Source organism: Cetorhinus maximus, chromosome 12 (genome assembly GCF_964194155.1).
Source record: "Cetorhinus maximus chromosome 12, sCetMax3.hap1.1, whole genome shotgun sequence".
In the NCBI taxonomy this organism is placed as follows: domain Eukaryota; kingdom Metazoa; phylum Chordata; class Chondrichthyes; order Lamniformes; family Cetorhinidae; genus Cetorhinus; species Cetorhinus maximus.
In genome coordinates, this window is record NC_135890.1 from 38,594,105 (window position 1) to 38,610,984 (window position 16,880).

Consider the following 16,880-nt stretch of genomic DNA (forward strand, 5'->3'; position numbering starts at 1 on the left):
AGACTAGTCAAATTGTTGTCAAGGGCAGTCACTTTAAACGTCACCTCTGGAGTTCAGCTCTTTTGTCCAAATTTGAACCAAGGCTGTAATGAGGTCAGGAGCCGAGTGGCCTTGACAGGATCCAAACTGAGCATCAGTGAGCAGATTATTGCTAAGCAAGTGCTGCTTGATAGCGCTGTTGATACCTCTTCCATCACTTTACTGATGGAGTGTAGACTGATGGGACAGTAATTGGCTGGGTTGGATTTGGCCTGCTTTTTGGGTACATGACATACCTGGACATTTTTCCACATTCCCAGGTAGATGCCAGTGTTGTAGCTGTACTGGAACAGCTTTGCTAGGGGCGCGGCAACTTCTGGAGCACAAGTCTTCAGTACTATTTCCAGAATATTGCCAGGACTCATAGCCTTTACAGTATCCAGTGCCTTCAGCTGTTCCTTGATATCACGTGAAGTAAATCGAGTTAACTGAAGACCAGCATCTGTGATGCTGGGGACCTCCAGAGGAGGCAGAGATGGATCATCCACTTGGCGCTTCTGGCTGAAGATTGTTGCAAATGCTTCAGCCTTATCTTATGCACTGATGTGCTGGGCTCCCTCATCATTGAGGATGGGGATACTTGTGGAGCCTCCTCCTCCAGTGAGTTGTTTAATTGTCCACCACCATTCATGACCGAATGTGGCAGGACTACAGAGCTTAGGTCTGATCCATTGGTTGTGTAATCACTTAACTCTATCACTTGCTACTTATGCTGTTTGGCACACAAGTAGTCCTGTGTTGTAGTTCATCAGGTTGACACCTCATTTTTAGGTTTGCCTGGTACTGCTCCTGGCATGCCCTTCTGCACTCTTCATTGAACCAGGGTTGATAACCTGGCTTGGTGGTAATGCTGGAGTGGGGGTTAAGCCGAGCCACGAGGTTACAGATCGTGGTCGAATACGATTCGAATACGGTCCATACCAGAGCTACCGAGCCACTCTTGGTGATGGACATTGAAGTCCCCCACCCAGAGTACATTCTACACCCTTGCCACCCTCAGTGTTTCCTCCACCTGGCGTTCAACATGGAGGTGTACTGATTCATCAGCTGAGGAAGGACAGTATGTGATAATAAGCAGAAGGTTTCCTTGCTCATGGTTAACCTGATGCAATGGGACTTCATGGGGTCCAGAATCGATGTTGAGGACACCGAGGGCAACTCCCTTCCGACTGTATACCACTGTGCTGCCGCCTTTGCTGGGTCTGTCCTGCCAGGGATGGTGGTGGTAGTGTCTGGGACATGATCTGTAAGGTATGATTCCATGAGTATGACTATGTTAGGCTGTTGCTTGACTAGTCTGTGAGACAGCTCTCCCAATTTTGGCACATGCCTCCTGTTAGTAAGGAGGACTTTGCAGGGTCAACAGTTTACCATTGTCGCTTCCGGTGGTCCGTCCAGTTTCATTTCTTTTAGACCTTTTAGCAGTTGATGCAACTGAGTGGCCATTTCAGAGAGTATTTAAGAATCAACCACATTGCTGTGCATCTGGAGTCACATGTAGGCCAGACCAGGTAAGGATGGCAGGTTTCCTTCCCTAAAGGATGGGTTTTTCCGACAATCGACAATCGTTTTGTGGTCATCATTAGACTTTTAATTTCAGATTTTTACTGAATTCAAATTCCACCATCTGACATGGTGGGATTCAAACCAAGCATTACCCTGGGTCTCTGGATTACCAGTCCAGTGACAATACTACTACGACACCGCCTCCCTTCTATGCCAGTCTTCCCAATATTTAGTTAGAGCAAATTTGTGCTCATCCTGGATATCAAAAAAAAGCATGAAAATTCAGAGACAATGGAAAAGTTCAGAGATGTGGTGGCAAGAGAGAGCAGGATGCTGTCAGCATACACATGGAATCTCACATTGTGTTTTTGGATAATATCATTGGGGGAAGCATGTAGATGAAAACAGGAGGCAGCCAAGGATAGTTCCAGAAGTAACAGGAGTGGGAAGAAAAACACTGCAGGTGATTCGCTGGTTATGACTGCATAGATGCAAAGGAACCGAGTAACGGCAGTCCTACCCCATTGGACGATGGAGGAGAGGTGCTGGAAGAAGACGACATGGTCAAACGGTGAACCTTATAAAAGGCTGCAGAGGGGTAGCATACTATAGTGTCAGTAACGTATAATGTCGTTTACCAGTTTGATAAGAGTCGTGTGTGTCAATGCTGTGGCAGTGTTGATAACCTGATTGCAGGGGTTCAAACATGGAGATGGGATAGATAGACAGGGGCTTTGGAGCGGAAAGAAAGTTGGAGGTGGGGTGGTAGTTTGCAAGGAAAGGGGTGAAAAGTGTGGAATTTTTGAGGTGGGTGGTGATGACAGCAGATTTCAAGTAGAGGGTGAAAGTACTTGTGGGAAAGAAACAGTTAACTATCAGATAACATGAAGCCAGGAAGGGAAGTTGGAAACCAGAGTTAAAGTGAAAGGAAAATCAAGTACCAGTAGAAAACCAGCAGAGAGCTCTTCTTTCCACTACCAATAGGAAGAAAAACAATGTTTTTACTCTCCTTTAGGTTTCACTGTTTGGAAATATTTTTTCTTGACAACTAAAGGATGGTACGTCTTAAATGGATGGGTCCCCTCACCCATGTTAATTTTGTCCCATTTTCTCTTGAACACAAATTAATTCAACCTTGAGAGCATCACACCAAACATTATCATGTTCTCCCATGTACTCAATCTAATGCGTAGTCAGCAAGATGCACTTTTTGTGATCAGATCTAATTTGACACTTTTATAGTACTGAGGTCTGCATCAGCATGTGCAGACTTGCATGCTCTTATGTTCTGTTCTCAGAACATTTTTATGAGTAAGGAATCATTTAACTTTGGAATTGCCATTTTTGAAGTAATTTTTCACCCAGAGGTACCAAACTTAGCTTTTAATTAAAATTAATTAAAAGCTGTAGAAAAAGATAATTGCACAGCATTGTTTACCTATAAAGAGGCCCAGAATTCTGTATGGAAAGAAGCAAGATGCAATAAAGAGGACCCACAAGCCCATATACAACTTCTGTGTGATTTCTGGTTGCACCCACATGAATAAGCTGTTAAAAAAAAAAGCAAGAGATTACCATTTTGGCAGGGATTCTCAGTAGGTTGTTAATTTTCAGAAATCAAATTTACTATAGAAGTTTGGAGCAAATTAAAAACTTACTTTTTAATTTTTTCTAGTACATCCGCCATCTTGCCAAAAAGATTCTGCAATTTAAATTTTAAAAAGTTGTATCCACTTAAAATAGGTTACTGAAAAAGAATCAAACTATTCTGCATGGGGTCAACAGTATACCTTTTTGACATAACAAGCATGCATAGGCCTGGAAGTGCAGAACTAATTTTGTACAAATTAAAATAAAATATTTAATTTTATGGCATTCAATTCCAAAGAACAATGTAAAAGCAAGATTTCTAAAATAATTGCAAGATAAAACAATATCAGATATAATTAAAAACACGACATTTAAATTTGCAAAATGGCATTTCATTTTTCCATCTATTCATTAATTAGCCTATCCAATTAAAGTTCAAAATGAGCAAATCTTCACTTGAATTCACCCACATATTACAATTATTACATTTTAAAGATCTAAAACAAATCAAAATAAATAACATTCAACACTACCCCTTCCCCACATTAAAAAAACTTCTCTTCAGTTTTGTCTGAAAATCACCAAATTTGGGAACAAGCAAGGCCTTATTGGATCAAGCACTAACAGTGAGGTATTCTCTTTAACTGACCCCTCCTTAAAACATGCATTGGAATTACTCAACTGAAAACACTTTAATGCATTTAGCCTAAGCAACAATGTGAATGTTAAATTTTAACCCTTGTCCTATCTCCCCTCAAATCACAGGTATAGGATATTCACAACTGCAAACAAGACATCATGCTGGAAATGTTAAATTTTCTCTTTTACACACTGATTGAATGGCTACACATTGTACATTTTCTGTGTATTTTTTTTTAGAAATTTCACATTTCCAGCACTGATGGATTTCATTTTGCCACTATATGATGTTGCTTTGGTTGTTTCTGAATTGTTTTATTTCTGGCATTGCCTGCTCTGAAAATTTAGTTCAAAGACTAACATTTGACAACTGGGGAATATTTGCACTCAAGCTGTATATTGTGCATGAACTGTAGTACAACCTTTTAGAATGTGATTAATAAAATTTTCATTTCAATTTTACATAGATACTCAATGTTGTTAGGTCACTGATCAAGTTATTGATCAGTGGGCCTTGATTTGCAAACCTAGCAGTGTCTTGCAAATCACTAATGCAATGGATCTTATTTTTTTTTTAAAGGGTTGATGTCACATTAGTTAAGTGTGGTGAGAATGTTTCCATCTGTGGAATAATACAACCCAGGATCCATAAATACAAGAGAGATATCAATAAGTGCAGTAAGGAAATAAGAAGAAATGTCTTTACGTGAGTTGTTAGAATGTGGAACTCGCTGCCACAGAGAGTGGTTGACATAGTAGCATAGGTGCTTTCAAAAAGAAACCTGATGAGCACATGAGAGAAAGAGAAATGGAAAGGTATGCTGAAGGCTGAGATAGGTTAGATGGAATGGGAGGATACTCATGTGGAATAAATCACCAGCACAAATCAGCTGGGCCAAATGGTCAGTTTTTGTGTTGTACATTCTATGTAATTATATTTAAATTACAAATAGAAATTACTTTGTTGTTCAGTGCTATTGATTTCAAAAAAGACAAACTTGTGCCTTTCACTGGATGTCCCAAAGTATTTCAAAGTCAATGAATTAATTTTAGATGTAGTTATATTGTTTATGTAGGCAACATGGTGGCCAAATTGCCTACAGCAGGATCCCACAAACAACAATGACCAGTTGATCTGTTTTTGGGAGTGTTGACTGAAGAAGGGAATACTGACAAAGGCACTGGGAAAACTCCTTGTTCTTCTTTGAACAGAATGTCTTTCATCCATCAGGTTAATAAGGCCTCGGTTTAATGGGCTGTACTTCCAACAATGTAGCATTTCCTCAACATAGTACTGAAATATCATTTCACTACTAGATTATATGCTTAAATCAGTAGTGGGGCGTGAACCAACACCTTTTGATATGGGCAAAAGTGCCATTAACTGAGTCAATCTGAGACTTTAAAGGCATTGAAACAACAAAAGTACTTGATTAAAATGTATGGAAGAAGTTAACATACATTTACAGTAATTTTAATAGTTCAACTGTAGCAGTATAATTGAATAAGTAAATGAGAGTATAGATTATGTACAAACATCTCCAAGCTGTATTAGCAAACTACCTGTGCTTTTTGTGCTACATCAAGCACCAGCTGGAACTTTTCAGATACAGTAAGATCTTCTTTTGAAGGCTCCTGTGAGGAACAGATTTTGTATTCAGTATCTAACATTCTCAAGTAAATATTTGGGTATAACCCTGAACAATCCACCATTTCAGCAACATACTACAATTCAGTACCTAATTGAAATATAGTATTCTTGTGTTTGCTGTAATGTTTGAGGCAAAAATACTCCAAGTGCTAATATTTTTCTTTCTCACTCTTTATAGAAAGCACTTTAACTGCGACACTGATTAAAACCAATTACAAATTAGTAAAATTTTAGGGATTATAACTGAGGAAAAAGACAATTGAGGTTAAAACTCTGAAAAAGAATCATACAGACTCGAAACGTCAACTGTTTCTTTCTCCACAGATGCTGTCAGACCTGCTGAGTTTTCCAGCGTTTTCTGTTTTTATTTCAGATTTCCAGCATCTGCAGTATTTTGCTTTTATCACAATGTTAGTGACTGTTTATCAAAGTTTTGAAAATTTGTTTTATGTATTTATCATTCTTTCCTTTAAATTAAAATTTCCAGATGCTAAATAAAGATTTGGATTGGGCCTAACTGAACAAATTTGAAAAATATTGCTTGAACACAGCAAAAATTAAATCTAAATCAGATATTAACTGAGAAAATTCCACTACAATTAAAATAAGTTAATTAAAGTAAGAAATAGCAATATTACCACAGGGTCTGACACTTCAGGCACAATGCTCCACTGAATTCTCCAACCCCTAAAAAGTCCAGAAATAATAGTTACTGAAGACATGTAAACCAAAATCTACAAGCCACACATATTGAGATATGCCAGATTAGAACGATGAGTTAACATTGGTCACTAACTGCTCCTTTGCTTCCAAAGGGATATATAAACCACATCTGCAATAGCTGTCACTCCCAGTTTTGGTTTGTCTCTCGACACACATGCTTACTTTTCACAAAACTTTAGAAGGACCTTATTTTGCAGATTATGCAATCTTTGTTGAATATCAACAATGCCATTCACAGTTGTCCTAGTTCCTTCATTTTACATATATTTGTTCTTATGGGCATTTTCGTTAAACACAAGAGCAGTTTTACTCATGTTTGTTAATCTTGTGGATTTCCTGAATAATAGTTCCTAATTGTAAACTGTTTACAAATTTAGGGGTCTTGTATCTATACAGGTATCAAATTAGTTGTCACGTTATGGGGCTCGGATGGAGTAGGGGTGCTTGCTGGCTTGTGAATTGTAACTTTGATAAAATTGGACAATTTGATTGGTCAGCTTTATGCTATGTTGGTCAACTAGTTGTTTTTCTTACCTGTCTAGTGAATAATACCATCAATAGTTTATGTTATTTCTTATTATCCTCCACCGCCCCCAAACAAGTCACTCGCCTTTTCACAACCTTTAAATCAGACACCAGATGTCTCACAGTAAATTGAAGATTCTCATGCTGCTCAAATAACAGGAAGTATACTTGCTATAGAATCAGGCAGATGAGCCAATTTCTCCCACAGCAAGACATTCTACCTTTCCTTGTGTACTGAATCAAATGATCCAGTAAAGAACTAACCAAAGCAATCACAACTGCGACAAGCAGTTTCAAGCCTAAATTAGTGATGAGATTTCAACCTGCTAACAGCAGTATAAAGAAATACTTGCATTTATTCACAACCTCAGGAGGTCTCAAGGTGCTTTATAGCTAATGAACTACTTTTGAAATGCAGTCACTGTGGTGATGTAGGATACATGACAGCCAAACAGCAAGGTCCCACAAACAGCAATGTGATAAGAAAAACATAAGAAACAGGAGCAGTAGGTCGTTGAGTCCTTTGAGCCTGTTCCAGCATTCAATACCTTTTGCCTCAACTCCATCTTCTTGTACTAGCCCCATATCCCTTAGTATCCAAAAATCTATTGATCTCCCTCTGGAACATATTCGATGACTGAGCATCCACCATCCTCTGGGGTAAAGAATCCTAAAGACCTAAACTGAGTGAAGATATTTCCACTCATCTCAGTCCTAAATGACCAGCCCTCATCTTGAGACCTTGACCCTCAGTTCTAGGCTCTCCAGCTACAGAAACGTCCTCCCAACACCTACCTTGTCAAGTCCCTTAAAGATTTTACATATTTCACCTCTCATTCTTCTAAACTCCCAGGAATACATGCCTAGTTTACTCAAACTCTGCTCAGAGGACAATCCCCTCATCCCAGGGATCAGTCCGGTGAACCTTTGTTGCATTCCCTCCAAGGCAAGTATATTCTTCCTTGAGGAAGGAGACCAAAAGTGTACGCAGTACTATAGGCACTAGGCCAAGACTAGATACAATTGCAGTTAAGACTTCTTCACTCTTACATTCCAATTCCTTTATTATAAAGGCTAATAAACCATTTGCCTTCCTAATCACTTGCCATGCCTGTATGATAAATTTCTGTGCTTCATGTACAAGGACATCCTGGTCCCTCTGAATACAAACATTTCTCAGTTTCTCCCAATTTAAAAATGTTCTGCCTTTTTATTTTTCATATCGAGGGAATGACTTCACACTTTTCCTTATTATATTCCATTTGCCATATTTTTGCCTACTCCTTAACCTGCCTACACACCTTTCCAGCCCTCTGCATCCATCGCACAGCTTACTTTCCAACCTAACTCCATATTAAAGGCAAGCTTGGATACATTACACTTGGTTCTTTCATCTAAGTAATTGATAATGATTGCAAATAGCTAACGCCCAAGTATTGATCCTTGCAGTACTGCACTGGTTACAGCCTGTCAACCCAAAAATGACTTGTTTATTCCTGTTGTTCTCTGTTCATTAAGCAATCCACAATCTAAGATAACAGTACATTACCTCAATCCCATGAATCCTAATTTTTTGTAATAAACTTGTGTTGCACCTTATTGAACGCTTTTTGAAAATCCAACTACGCTACAGGTGGTTCCCGTTTAACTGCCCTGATTGTTAATTTCAACCTCAAAAAATTCTGAGTTGTCAAACACAATTTCTCTTTCATAAACATGTGTTTAGTCTACTTAATCATATAATTCTTTAAGTACTATGTTAAATCATATTCCTAATAACAGATTCTAGCATTTTGCCTGGTATTAATGACAGGCTAACTAGCCTACAGTTCCCTGCTTTCTCTCCTCCTCCTGCCTTGAATAGTGGAGTTACGTTTGGTAACTTCCAACCTCTGGGCACTGCTCCAGGATTTACTGAATTTTGGAAGATCAAAACCAATGTATCCACTAACTCTTCTAAAGCTGTATGATCCAGGGTCCAGGGGATCTGTTGATTTTAAATCTTATAAATTTCTACAGTATCAATTCTTTGCAGTATCTTTACATATTTACAATATTGTATGTTATCTTATATTCTATATAATGCCTCCAATTTCTTCATTTCCACTAGACCCTTGGTTCCGCACTATTTCTGGAATGTTTTGGTATCTTTGACCATGAAGGCTGATACAAAGTATTTGCTTATTGCCTCTACCATTACTCTATTCCCATTATAATTTCTCCTGTCACTCCCCATAAGGGACCCATGATTACATTTGCTAATTTCTCCCTTTTTATAAACGTTTATAATCTTTTTTATATCTCTTGCTAGTTTATTTTGATGTTCTAAAGTCTTTAAGTGTTGGCTGAGGAATAAATATTGACCAGGACATCGGTGAGAATGCCTCTGCTTTTCTTCGAGAAAGGGGGGTGTGTGAACAGCCGATAATGGCGGTGGGGATTGGGGGGAGGGGGATGGGGGGAGGGCTGATTGACAAGCTTAGTTCCAGTCAGACAGGGAGTGGACCAGAGGCCACAGTACCAGGAAGGGTCTGCACCCTGAAGGAACTTGTTGGGACATGGTATGGAGGGTGGTGGGGGCCTGAGTCAGGGAGAAATTGGAAGGGTTAGGGATGCACAATCACAGAGGGCTGGACAGGCAGGCACGCTAGACCCAGCAGGTAAGTGGAAAGATGTTTACCTCCTGATCCAGCAATCCCTTGTCTCAATTCAGCTGGCAGATTTCCCAAGTCCTGAGAAACCCAGATGCCAGAGTTCAACTTCAAAAGGTTGGATAAAAATGAGACACGCAAGGTCAGTATAATCCTTTAGGTTGGTCACCCATCCCCTGACCTGCTTGCATTAAAACTGGAAGTGGGTTGGAGGAGGGATTCAGATCATTAACACTTGAACCCCTTACTTGCCCATTTTTTAGAATTAAAATCATCCCCACCCAAGTATCTTAACCATTACATTACTAGGATATTCCCACTATTATTCATTTTAATTAAGCAAGCCTGACATTTTTTATCTTTCACGGGATATAAGCGTCGCTGGCAAGGCCAGCATTTGTTGCCCAGCCCTAATTACCCTTGAACTGAGTGGCTTGCTAAGCCCTTTCAGAGGGTGATTAAGGGTCAGCCCCATTGCTGTGGGTCTGGAGTCACATGTAGGCCAGACTGCGTAAGGACAGCAAACTTTCTTCTCTGAAGGGCATTAGTGAACCAGATGGGTTTTTGTGACATTCAATGATAGTTCTTGTGGTCACCATTACTGAGAGTAGCTTTATATTTTAGATTTTATTAACTGATTTTAAATTCCACCAGTTACTGTGTTGCTATTTGAATCTGTGACCCAGAGCATTGGCCTGGGCCTCTGTATTTCTAGTCCAGTGACATACCACTATGCTACAGTCTCCCTAAATGTACACAACTGTAACATTTGTGAGCTAGTCTAAGTGAATTGAAGATCCAGCAACTCAGAAAAAAACTTAAAATCATTCCAAACAAATTACCTTGTCCAGAAATCTTCAACTTGTGGATAGAACATAAGCATATGGATATTGTAGGCTAATGCTATCTTCAAGTGTGGAAGTCTTGCAAAACTCCAGGGAACAACATTTTATTCTAGCATAACTGGTTGCTAACTCTACACCACAGCATTGATGGTTCCAAGGTTTAAGATAAATTTTCCCATTACAAAAGAAGTATTAAAGTGCCATTAGATTTTGTAAATTTTAGACGACAGTGGGAAAGCAATGTAAATGTTAATACCTTGCTATGAGAAAATTTAGAGACAACCTCAAAATGGCTAGAAATAAGAACATTGGAATGGCCCAGCCATGCCATACAGCATTCATGTAGACCTGAAAGACAAGAGAGTGTTACAAATTGTGCAGGCAGGAAGGTCCCCTCTCTTCTCCCATATTAGCAAAACATTGAGCAATCATGAATTGAGTTAATGTTTGCAGCACAGCAGACAAATACCTATTTACAAAGCACACTCACTAAAAATATCACATGCATGATTAATAATTTTATAAATCACTGCAACTAAATAAACTCAAATCTCACCAAATAACAGTACATAGGGTTTCTTTTGAAAGTTGTATCATTTATTTGGCATTTTTATAAATTAAAAATTTCTCTCAGACAAGTCAGAAGACTAGCAATGTCAAAACCCGTCTGTTCCGTAATAGTGCCACTTACTGGGGCAGTCCTGTTTCCCACTTGTTGTTAACCACTGTGTGGTCGGAGCACTTTGGAGTCTACATTTACAAACAGCCAGAAAGCTATGGTCACCAATCTGGCACTCTGAGGCAGCTTTCCCATAGGGTAGAAGAGGTGCAGCCAGCCAAAAGTTGGAGCCATGAGGGGATTGGGTCCTATAAACTGGCAGCACATCAATTTTTTTTCTGGGCCCAGAAGACATGCAGGAATTCCAGGCAATGATTCTGTGATAAAGGAATTCAAAGCATTGAGTGATAAAGACTATGTTGTTCTGGTGAATGGGTGTTCCAGGTCTTCAGCCAGAAGTTCACATGTCCCCAATAGCTCATGGGATAACGTAATCACCTGTAGCACTGATGGACAGAAAAGTCTCAGTAAGACTTTTTGTTCTGTAAACCCTGCTGAGTGCATGTTAGAAATAGATACTTTCTATGGTAAGACTTCAAACGAAGAATCTCCAATTTTGTCCCTTCCAAGTCCACATCCTCCTGCTCTTCATAACATAAAGGCATTCCCATTGGGGAATCCATGAGTCCACTGCAAAGTATCATTCTGAGCAGAGCAGAATAAAACTAGTAGCTAAAATCCTGAGTGAACTCCAAAGCTGCTAAAGACAATCAATAGGCAGGCAAATTAACATCAACCTCCAGTAGAAGCATACAAAATGGCCTCACCATGATATTCATCTTATGGATACCTTCCTGCAGCTCTTGCTGCTATTTATATGGTGACAGTAATTATATGGGGTAAAACAGGGGTTAATGGGTTGAACGACTCAGCCACATCCCCCAGATCCCATGAACATGAGGTGAACTGGGCTCCTGGTGCATTTTAAAGCAAACAGACACTTCTTTTAAGGGAGGCATAACTCAGGTACAGTTTTCTCATGGTAGTTCGAAACAACCTATTTTGCTCCATTTACCACCCCAAAATGGACAGTAATTCAGAGTAAAATTCAGTGTCTCCTAAAGTTAAAGTAAGCTAGAAAACGGAATGAGAAAAAATATGGCGCTAAAGGCTGATGGTCTCCCTCCAACACAGGGTGTTAAAGGAAGTAGGTGAGGAAATTTTGATGCTTCACCCATAATCTTTCAAAGCTCTTCCTTTCAAAGGAATTGTCCCTCTAGATTGGAAAATTGCAAGTGTAACTCCATTATTTAAGAAAGGAGTGGGCACTCCAAGGCAAACACGTCCGCAGAAAGTGTAAGCAGTTAGAGGAAATTCCGGACCAGGCTACACCTGAACTGTGCTGCGACCAGTGCTCTAACGAGCCGCATAACTAGGGAAGTAGAGAGGACTTTAAACTAAACAAGGGTGGGGAGGGGTGACGGATCAAGCTTGGGTACATGTGGCAAATCAAGGGGTAGAGTCAATGCAGGACAGCAAAATAGTAACATGGGAAACGAGGGTCAGAGAATGGCAGGGAGGGACAGAGAGAAAAAAACCTAAGAATATAGCAACAGTCAAAACTAGATATCACAAAGGTAATAAAGTCAAAACTAAAGGCTCTATATCTGAATGTGCATAACACTCATAACAAAGTAAATGAATTGATAGCGCACATTGAAATAAATATATACGATCTGATGTCCAATACGTGGAGACGTGGCTGCAGGGTGACAAGGATTGGGACATGAATATTGAGGGGTATATGACATTCAAGAAGAATAGGAAGCTGGGTAAAGGTGGAGGGGTAGCACTGTTAGTCAAGGATGACATTGGTGCAATAGTTAGAGATGACCTTGGTTCAGGAGATTAGGATGTAGAATCGGTTTGGGTAGAGATGAGGAATAACAGGGGAAAGAAGTCACTAGTGGGAGTGGTTTACAGGCCTCCTAATAGTAACCTCAATGTAGGACAAAGAAGATGAGAAGAAATATTGGGTGCTTGTGATAAAGGGATGGCAAAAATCATGAGTGATTTTAATCTACATAGAAACTAGAAAAATCAAACTGGCAGTAGTAGCCTGGATGAAGAGTTCACAGAATGCTTTTGAGATAATTTCTGGAACCAGAGAGCAGGTTATGTTAGACTTGGTATTGTGTAATGTGACAGGATTAATTAATGACCTCAGAGTGAAGGCACCCCTAGGTAGCAGCAACCACAATATTATTGAATTTTACATCCAGTTTGAAAGGGAGAAGAGTGAGTCTAAGACTAGTATTTTAAACTTAAATAAGGGCAACTATGTGGGAATGAAAGCTGAGCTAGATTGTGAACTGGGGTAAAGGCTAGAGGGTAGATCAATGGAGAAGCAGTGGCAGACATTTAAGGAGATATTTCAGGCTACACAAAAAACATATATTCCTACTATAAAGAAAAATTCTAAGGGGAGGGCCCACCATCTGTGGTTAACTAAAGAAGTTAAGGAAAGCATCAAACGTAAGGGAAAAGCATATAACTGCACAAAGATCAGTGGCAGGTCAGATGATTGGTCAGAATATAAAGAACAGTAGAGAATGACTGAAAGGTTAACCAGAAGAAAGAAATTAAAATATGAGAGGAAGCTAGCTAGAAATGTAAAAACAAAATAGCAGGAGTTTCTACTGATATTTAAAAAGGAAAAAGGGTAAGTAAAGTGAGTATTGGTCCTCTAGAGAGTGAAAATGGGGAGTTAATAGTAAGTAATAAAGGAAATGGATGATGAAATGAACAAATATTTTGTTTCTATCTTCACTATAGGAGATACAAAAAACATTGCAATAACTTCTGTAAATCAGGAGGTGGAAGGGGGAGAGGAACTTGGTGAAATTACAATCAATATGGAAGCGGTACTGAGCAAACTGATGAAGCTGCAGGTTGACAAGTCTCCAGGCCCAGATGGACTTCATCCTAAGGTCTTAAAAGAGGTGGCTAATGAGGTAGTAAAATCGTTGATGTTAATTTTCCAAAATTCGCTAGATTCTAAAAAGGTTCCAATAGACTAGAAAGTAGCAAATATAACCCCTGTATTCAAGACGGGAGGGAGGCAGAAAATAGGAAACTATAGGCCAGTTAGCTTGACATCTGTCGTGGGGAAGGTGTTAGAATCGATCATTAAGGAGGTTATAGCTGAGCACTTAGAAAAACTCAAGGCAATCGGGAAGAGTCAGCATGGTATTGTGAAAGGGAAATCATGTTTAACCAATTTATTGGAGTTCTTTGAAAGAGTAACATGCACTGTGGATAAAGGGAAGCCTGTAGATGTACTGTGCTTGGATTTCTAGAAGGAATTTGATAAGGTGCCACATCAAAGATAATTGTAGAAAATAAAAGCTCATGGCGTATGGGGTAACATATTAGCGTGGATAGGAAATTAGCTGGCTGGCAAAAAACATAGTATGCATAAATGGGTCTTTTTCTGATTGACAGGATATAATGAGTGCAGACTCGCAGGGGTCTGTGCTTGGGGCGTCAACTTTTGGAAATTTATATCAATGACTTAGATGAGGGGAGTGAAGGCATGGTAACTAAATTTGTAGATGACACAAAGATAGGTAGGAAATGTTGTGAAGAGGAAATAAGGAAGATGCAGAAAGACATAGATAGGTTGAGTGAGTGGGCAAAAATCTGGCACGTGAAATATAATGTGGGAAAATGTGAAGTTGTTCACTTTGGCAAGAAGAATAAAATTAACTAAAAACAGAGAATGGCTGTAGAATTCAGAGTTGCAGAGGGATCTAGGCATTCTAGTGGATTAGTCAAAATTATTAGTATGCAGATACAGCAAGAATTAAGATGGCTAATGGAATGCTATCTTTTATTATGAGTGGAATTGAACACAAAAGTAAGAATGTTATGCTTCAGTTATACAGGGCATTGGTGAGACCATATCTCGAATACTGTGTGCAGTTTTGGTCTTCTTATTTAAAGGAAGGATGTAAACGCTTTGGAAACTGTTCAGAGGAGGTTTACTAGATTGATATCTTAAATGAGCGGGTTGGCTTATAAGGATTGGTTGGACAGGCTGGGCTTGTTTCCACTGCAGTTGAGAAGAGTGAAGGGTGATTTGATTCAAGTGTACAAGATTCTGAACAGTCTTGATAAGATGGACGTGGAAAGGGTGTTCCTCTTGTGGGTGAGACCAAAACTAGGAGGCACTATTTTAAAATTAGTGGTCATCCGTTTAGGACAGAGATGAGGAGAAATTTTTGCTCAGAGAGTTGTGCGACTTTGGAATTCTGCCTAATAAGGCGGTGGAGGCGAGGTAATTGAATATTTTTAAGGTGCAGGTAGATAGATTCTTGTTAGGCAAGGGTATCAAAGGTTTTCAGGGGTAAGTAGGAATGTGGAATTTGAAACACAAGCAGATCAGCCATGATCTCATTGAATGATGGAACATGTTCGAGGGGCCAAATGGTCTACTTCTGCTCCTATTTTCTATGTTTGTGGGAGAAAAACTAGGAAATTACAAAACCGTGAGTTGGGGAAGTGACTGAGCATTCAAGAGAAATTTGGGCTGATTGGAGAGAACCAAGGTGGATTTATAAAGGATAGGGAATGTCACGGATAGAAGACTGGCTAGCTGAGGATAATGGGTATGTACTTGAATTGGAGGATAGTGACAATTGGTTCCCACAAAGATTTGTGCTGGGGTTTCAACTGTTCGCTATGTTTATTAGAGACTTAGATGACATAAGAGACAGCCAGATATGCAAGCTTACTGATGATAGACATAAAGGTAGCATCGTGAGTAGTGCAAAAGGGAACATTACATAAAATTACGAGACATTGTTGGATTATGTGAGTAGGTGAAAGTGTAGCAGACAAATTTCAACACAGCCAATTGCGAGGTCATCCTTGAGCCAAAAAGAGGATAGTTCTTTTCCCCCAACTCCTAGGTCCAAAGAGATCTAAAGGTCCATGTACATAGATCACCAAAATATAGTGTTTAGGTACAAAGAAACCTAAAAAGGGTAATATTTAGCCTTTATATCCAGCCGGCTAGAACATAAAGGGAAGTAATTTTTGATACAGCTATGCAAAGCCCCGATTAGAGCATATCTGGAGGACCATGTACAATTCTAGACATATTACCTCAGAACAGATATAAAGGCTTGGAAGGATTGCAGTGCAGATTCACCAAATTGTTACCAGGGTTCCAAAGATTTAACTATAACCAGAAATTACATAAGCTAGGTGTGTACTCCCTGGAATACAGAAGTTTAAGGTTGATTGGTTGAGGTTTTTTGGATTTTGAATGGAATTGATAGGCTAAAATGAGACATTTTATGCAGATGGGTGAGTCTGAAACAAAAGGACATAACCTAAGAGCCAAGCCATTCAAGAGAGAAGTTAGGAAACACTTCTTCAGACAAAGTGGTAGAAGTGTGGAACTCTCTCCCACAAAAAGCCGTAGATGCTAGCTCAATTAATAATTTTAAATCTCAGATCGACAGATTTTTGCTATCCTAGGGTAGTAAGGGATATGAAGCCAAGGTGGGTAGATAGAGTTAGGATACAGATCAGCCATGATTTCACCAAGTGGCAGAATAGGCTCGCAGTTGAGTGGTCTACTGTTGCTCCTACGTTCCTAACCTTTCCTCTCCAAGCCACTCACCATTCTGGCTTGGATCGATATCGCCCTTCCTTCAATGTCACTGGGTCAAATTCCTGCAACTCCTTTCCTAACAGCACTACGGGTGTACCTACACTACATGGACAGCAGTGGTTCAAGGCAGTGGCTCACCAGAACCTTCTCAAGGGCAATTAGGAGCGGGCAATAAATGCTGGCCTCACCAGCGATGCCTACATCCCATGAAGAATAAATAAAAGTCAGTAAGTAGGATATTCAGTGAAAATAAAGTAGCTTCAATATACAAAAATCAAACTTCCAAGTAGCACTAGATAATTGCTATAGACACCAACAGTCACACAAAATTTGCATAATTCTCCAACCTCCTGCTGTAGTTTCTGTGGAAATCTCAAAGAAACAGCATAAACAGCCTTCTCCAGGGTTTCACAGAAGTTATGGTGGACATTGGGAATCCCCATGGCAATTCTGCCCAAGTATATCTCAG

General features: G+C 39.6%; 1 protein-coding gene across 2 annotated transcripts in view; it reads right to left on the minus strand.

Annotated features, from left to right (window-relative positions):
• The window catches only part of gramd4a (GRAM domain containing 4a), a 158,272-nt gene that overhangs the window by 29,549 nt on the left and 111,843 nt on the right, over window positions 1–16,880 (minus strand). For both annotated transcript variants that reach the window (XM_078553353.1, XM_078553355.1), the window contains 5 exons: window positions 10,426–10,517; window positions 6,064–6,112; window positions 5,338–5,409; window positions 3,204–3,247; window positions 2,984–3,093 (listed from right to left, as the gene is read on the minus strand). In XM_078553353.1, the coding sequence (XP_078409479.1) occupies window positions 2,984–3,093; window positions 3,204–3,247; window positions 5,338–5,409; window positions 6,064–6,112; window positions 10,426–10,517 (367 nt within the window). The remainder of the gene's footprint in view (window positions 1–2,983; window positions 3,094–3,203; window positions 3,248–5,337; window positions 5,410–6,063; window positions 6,113–10,425; window positions 10,518–16,880) is intronic.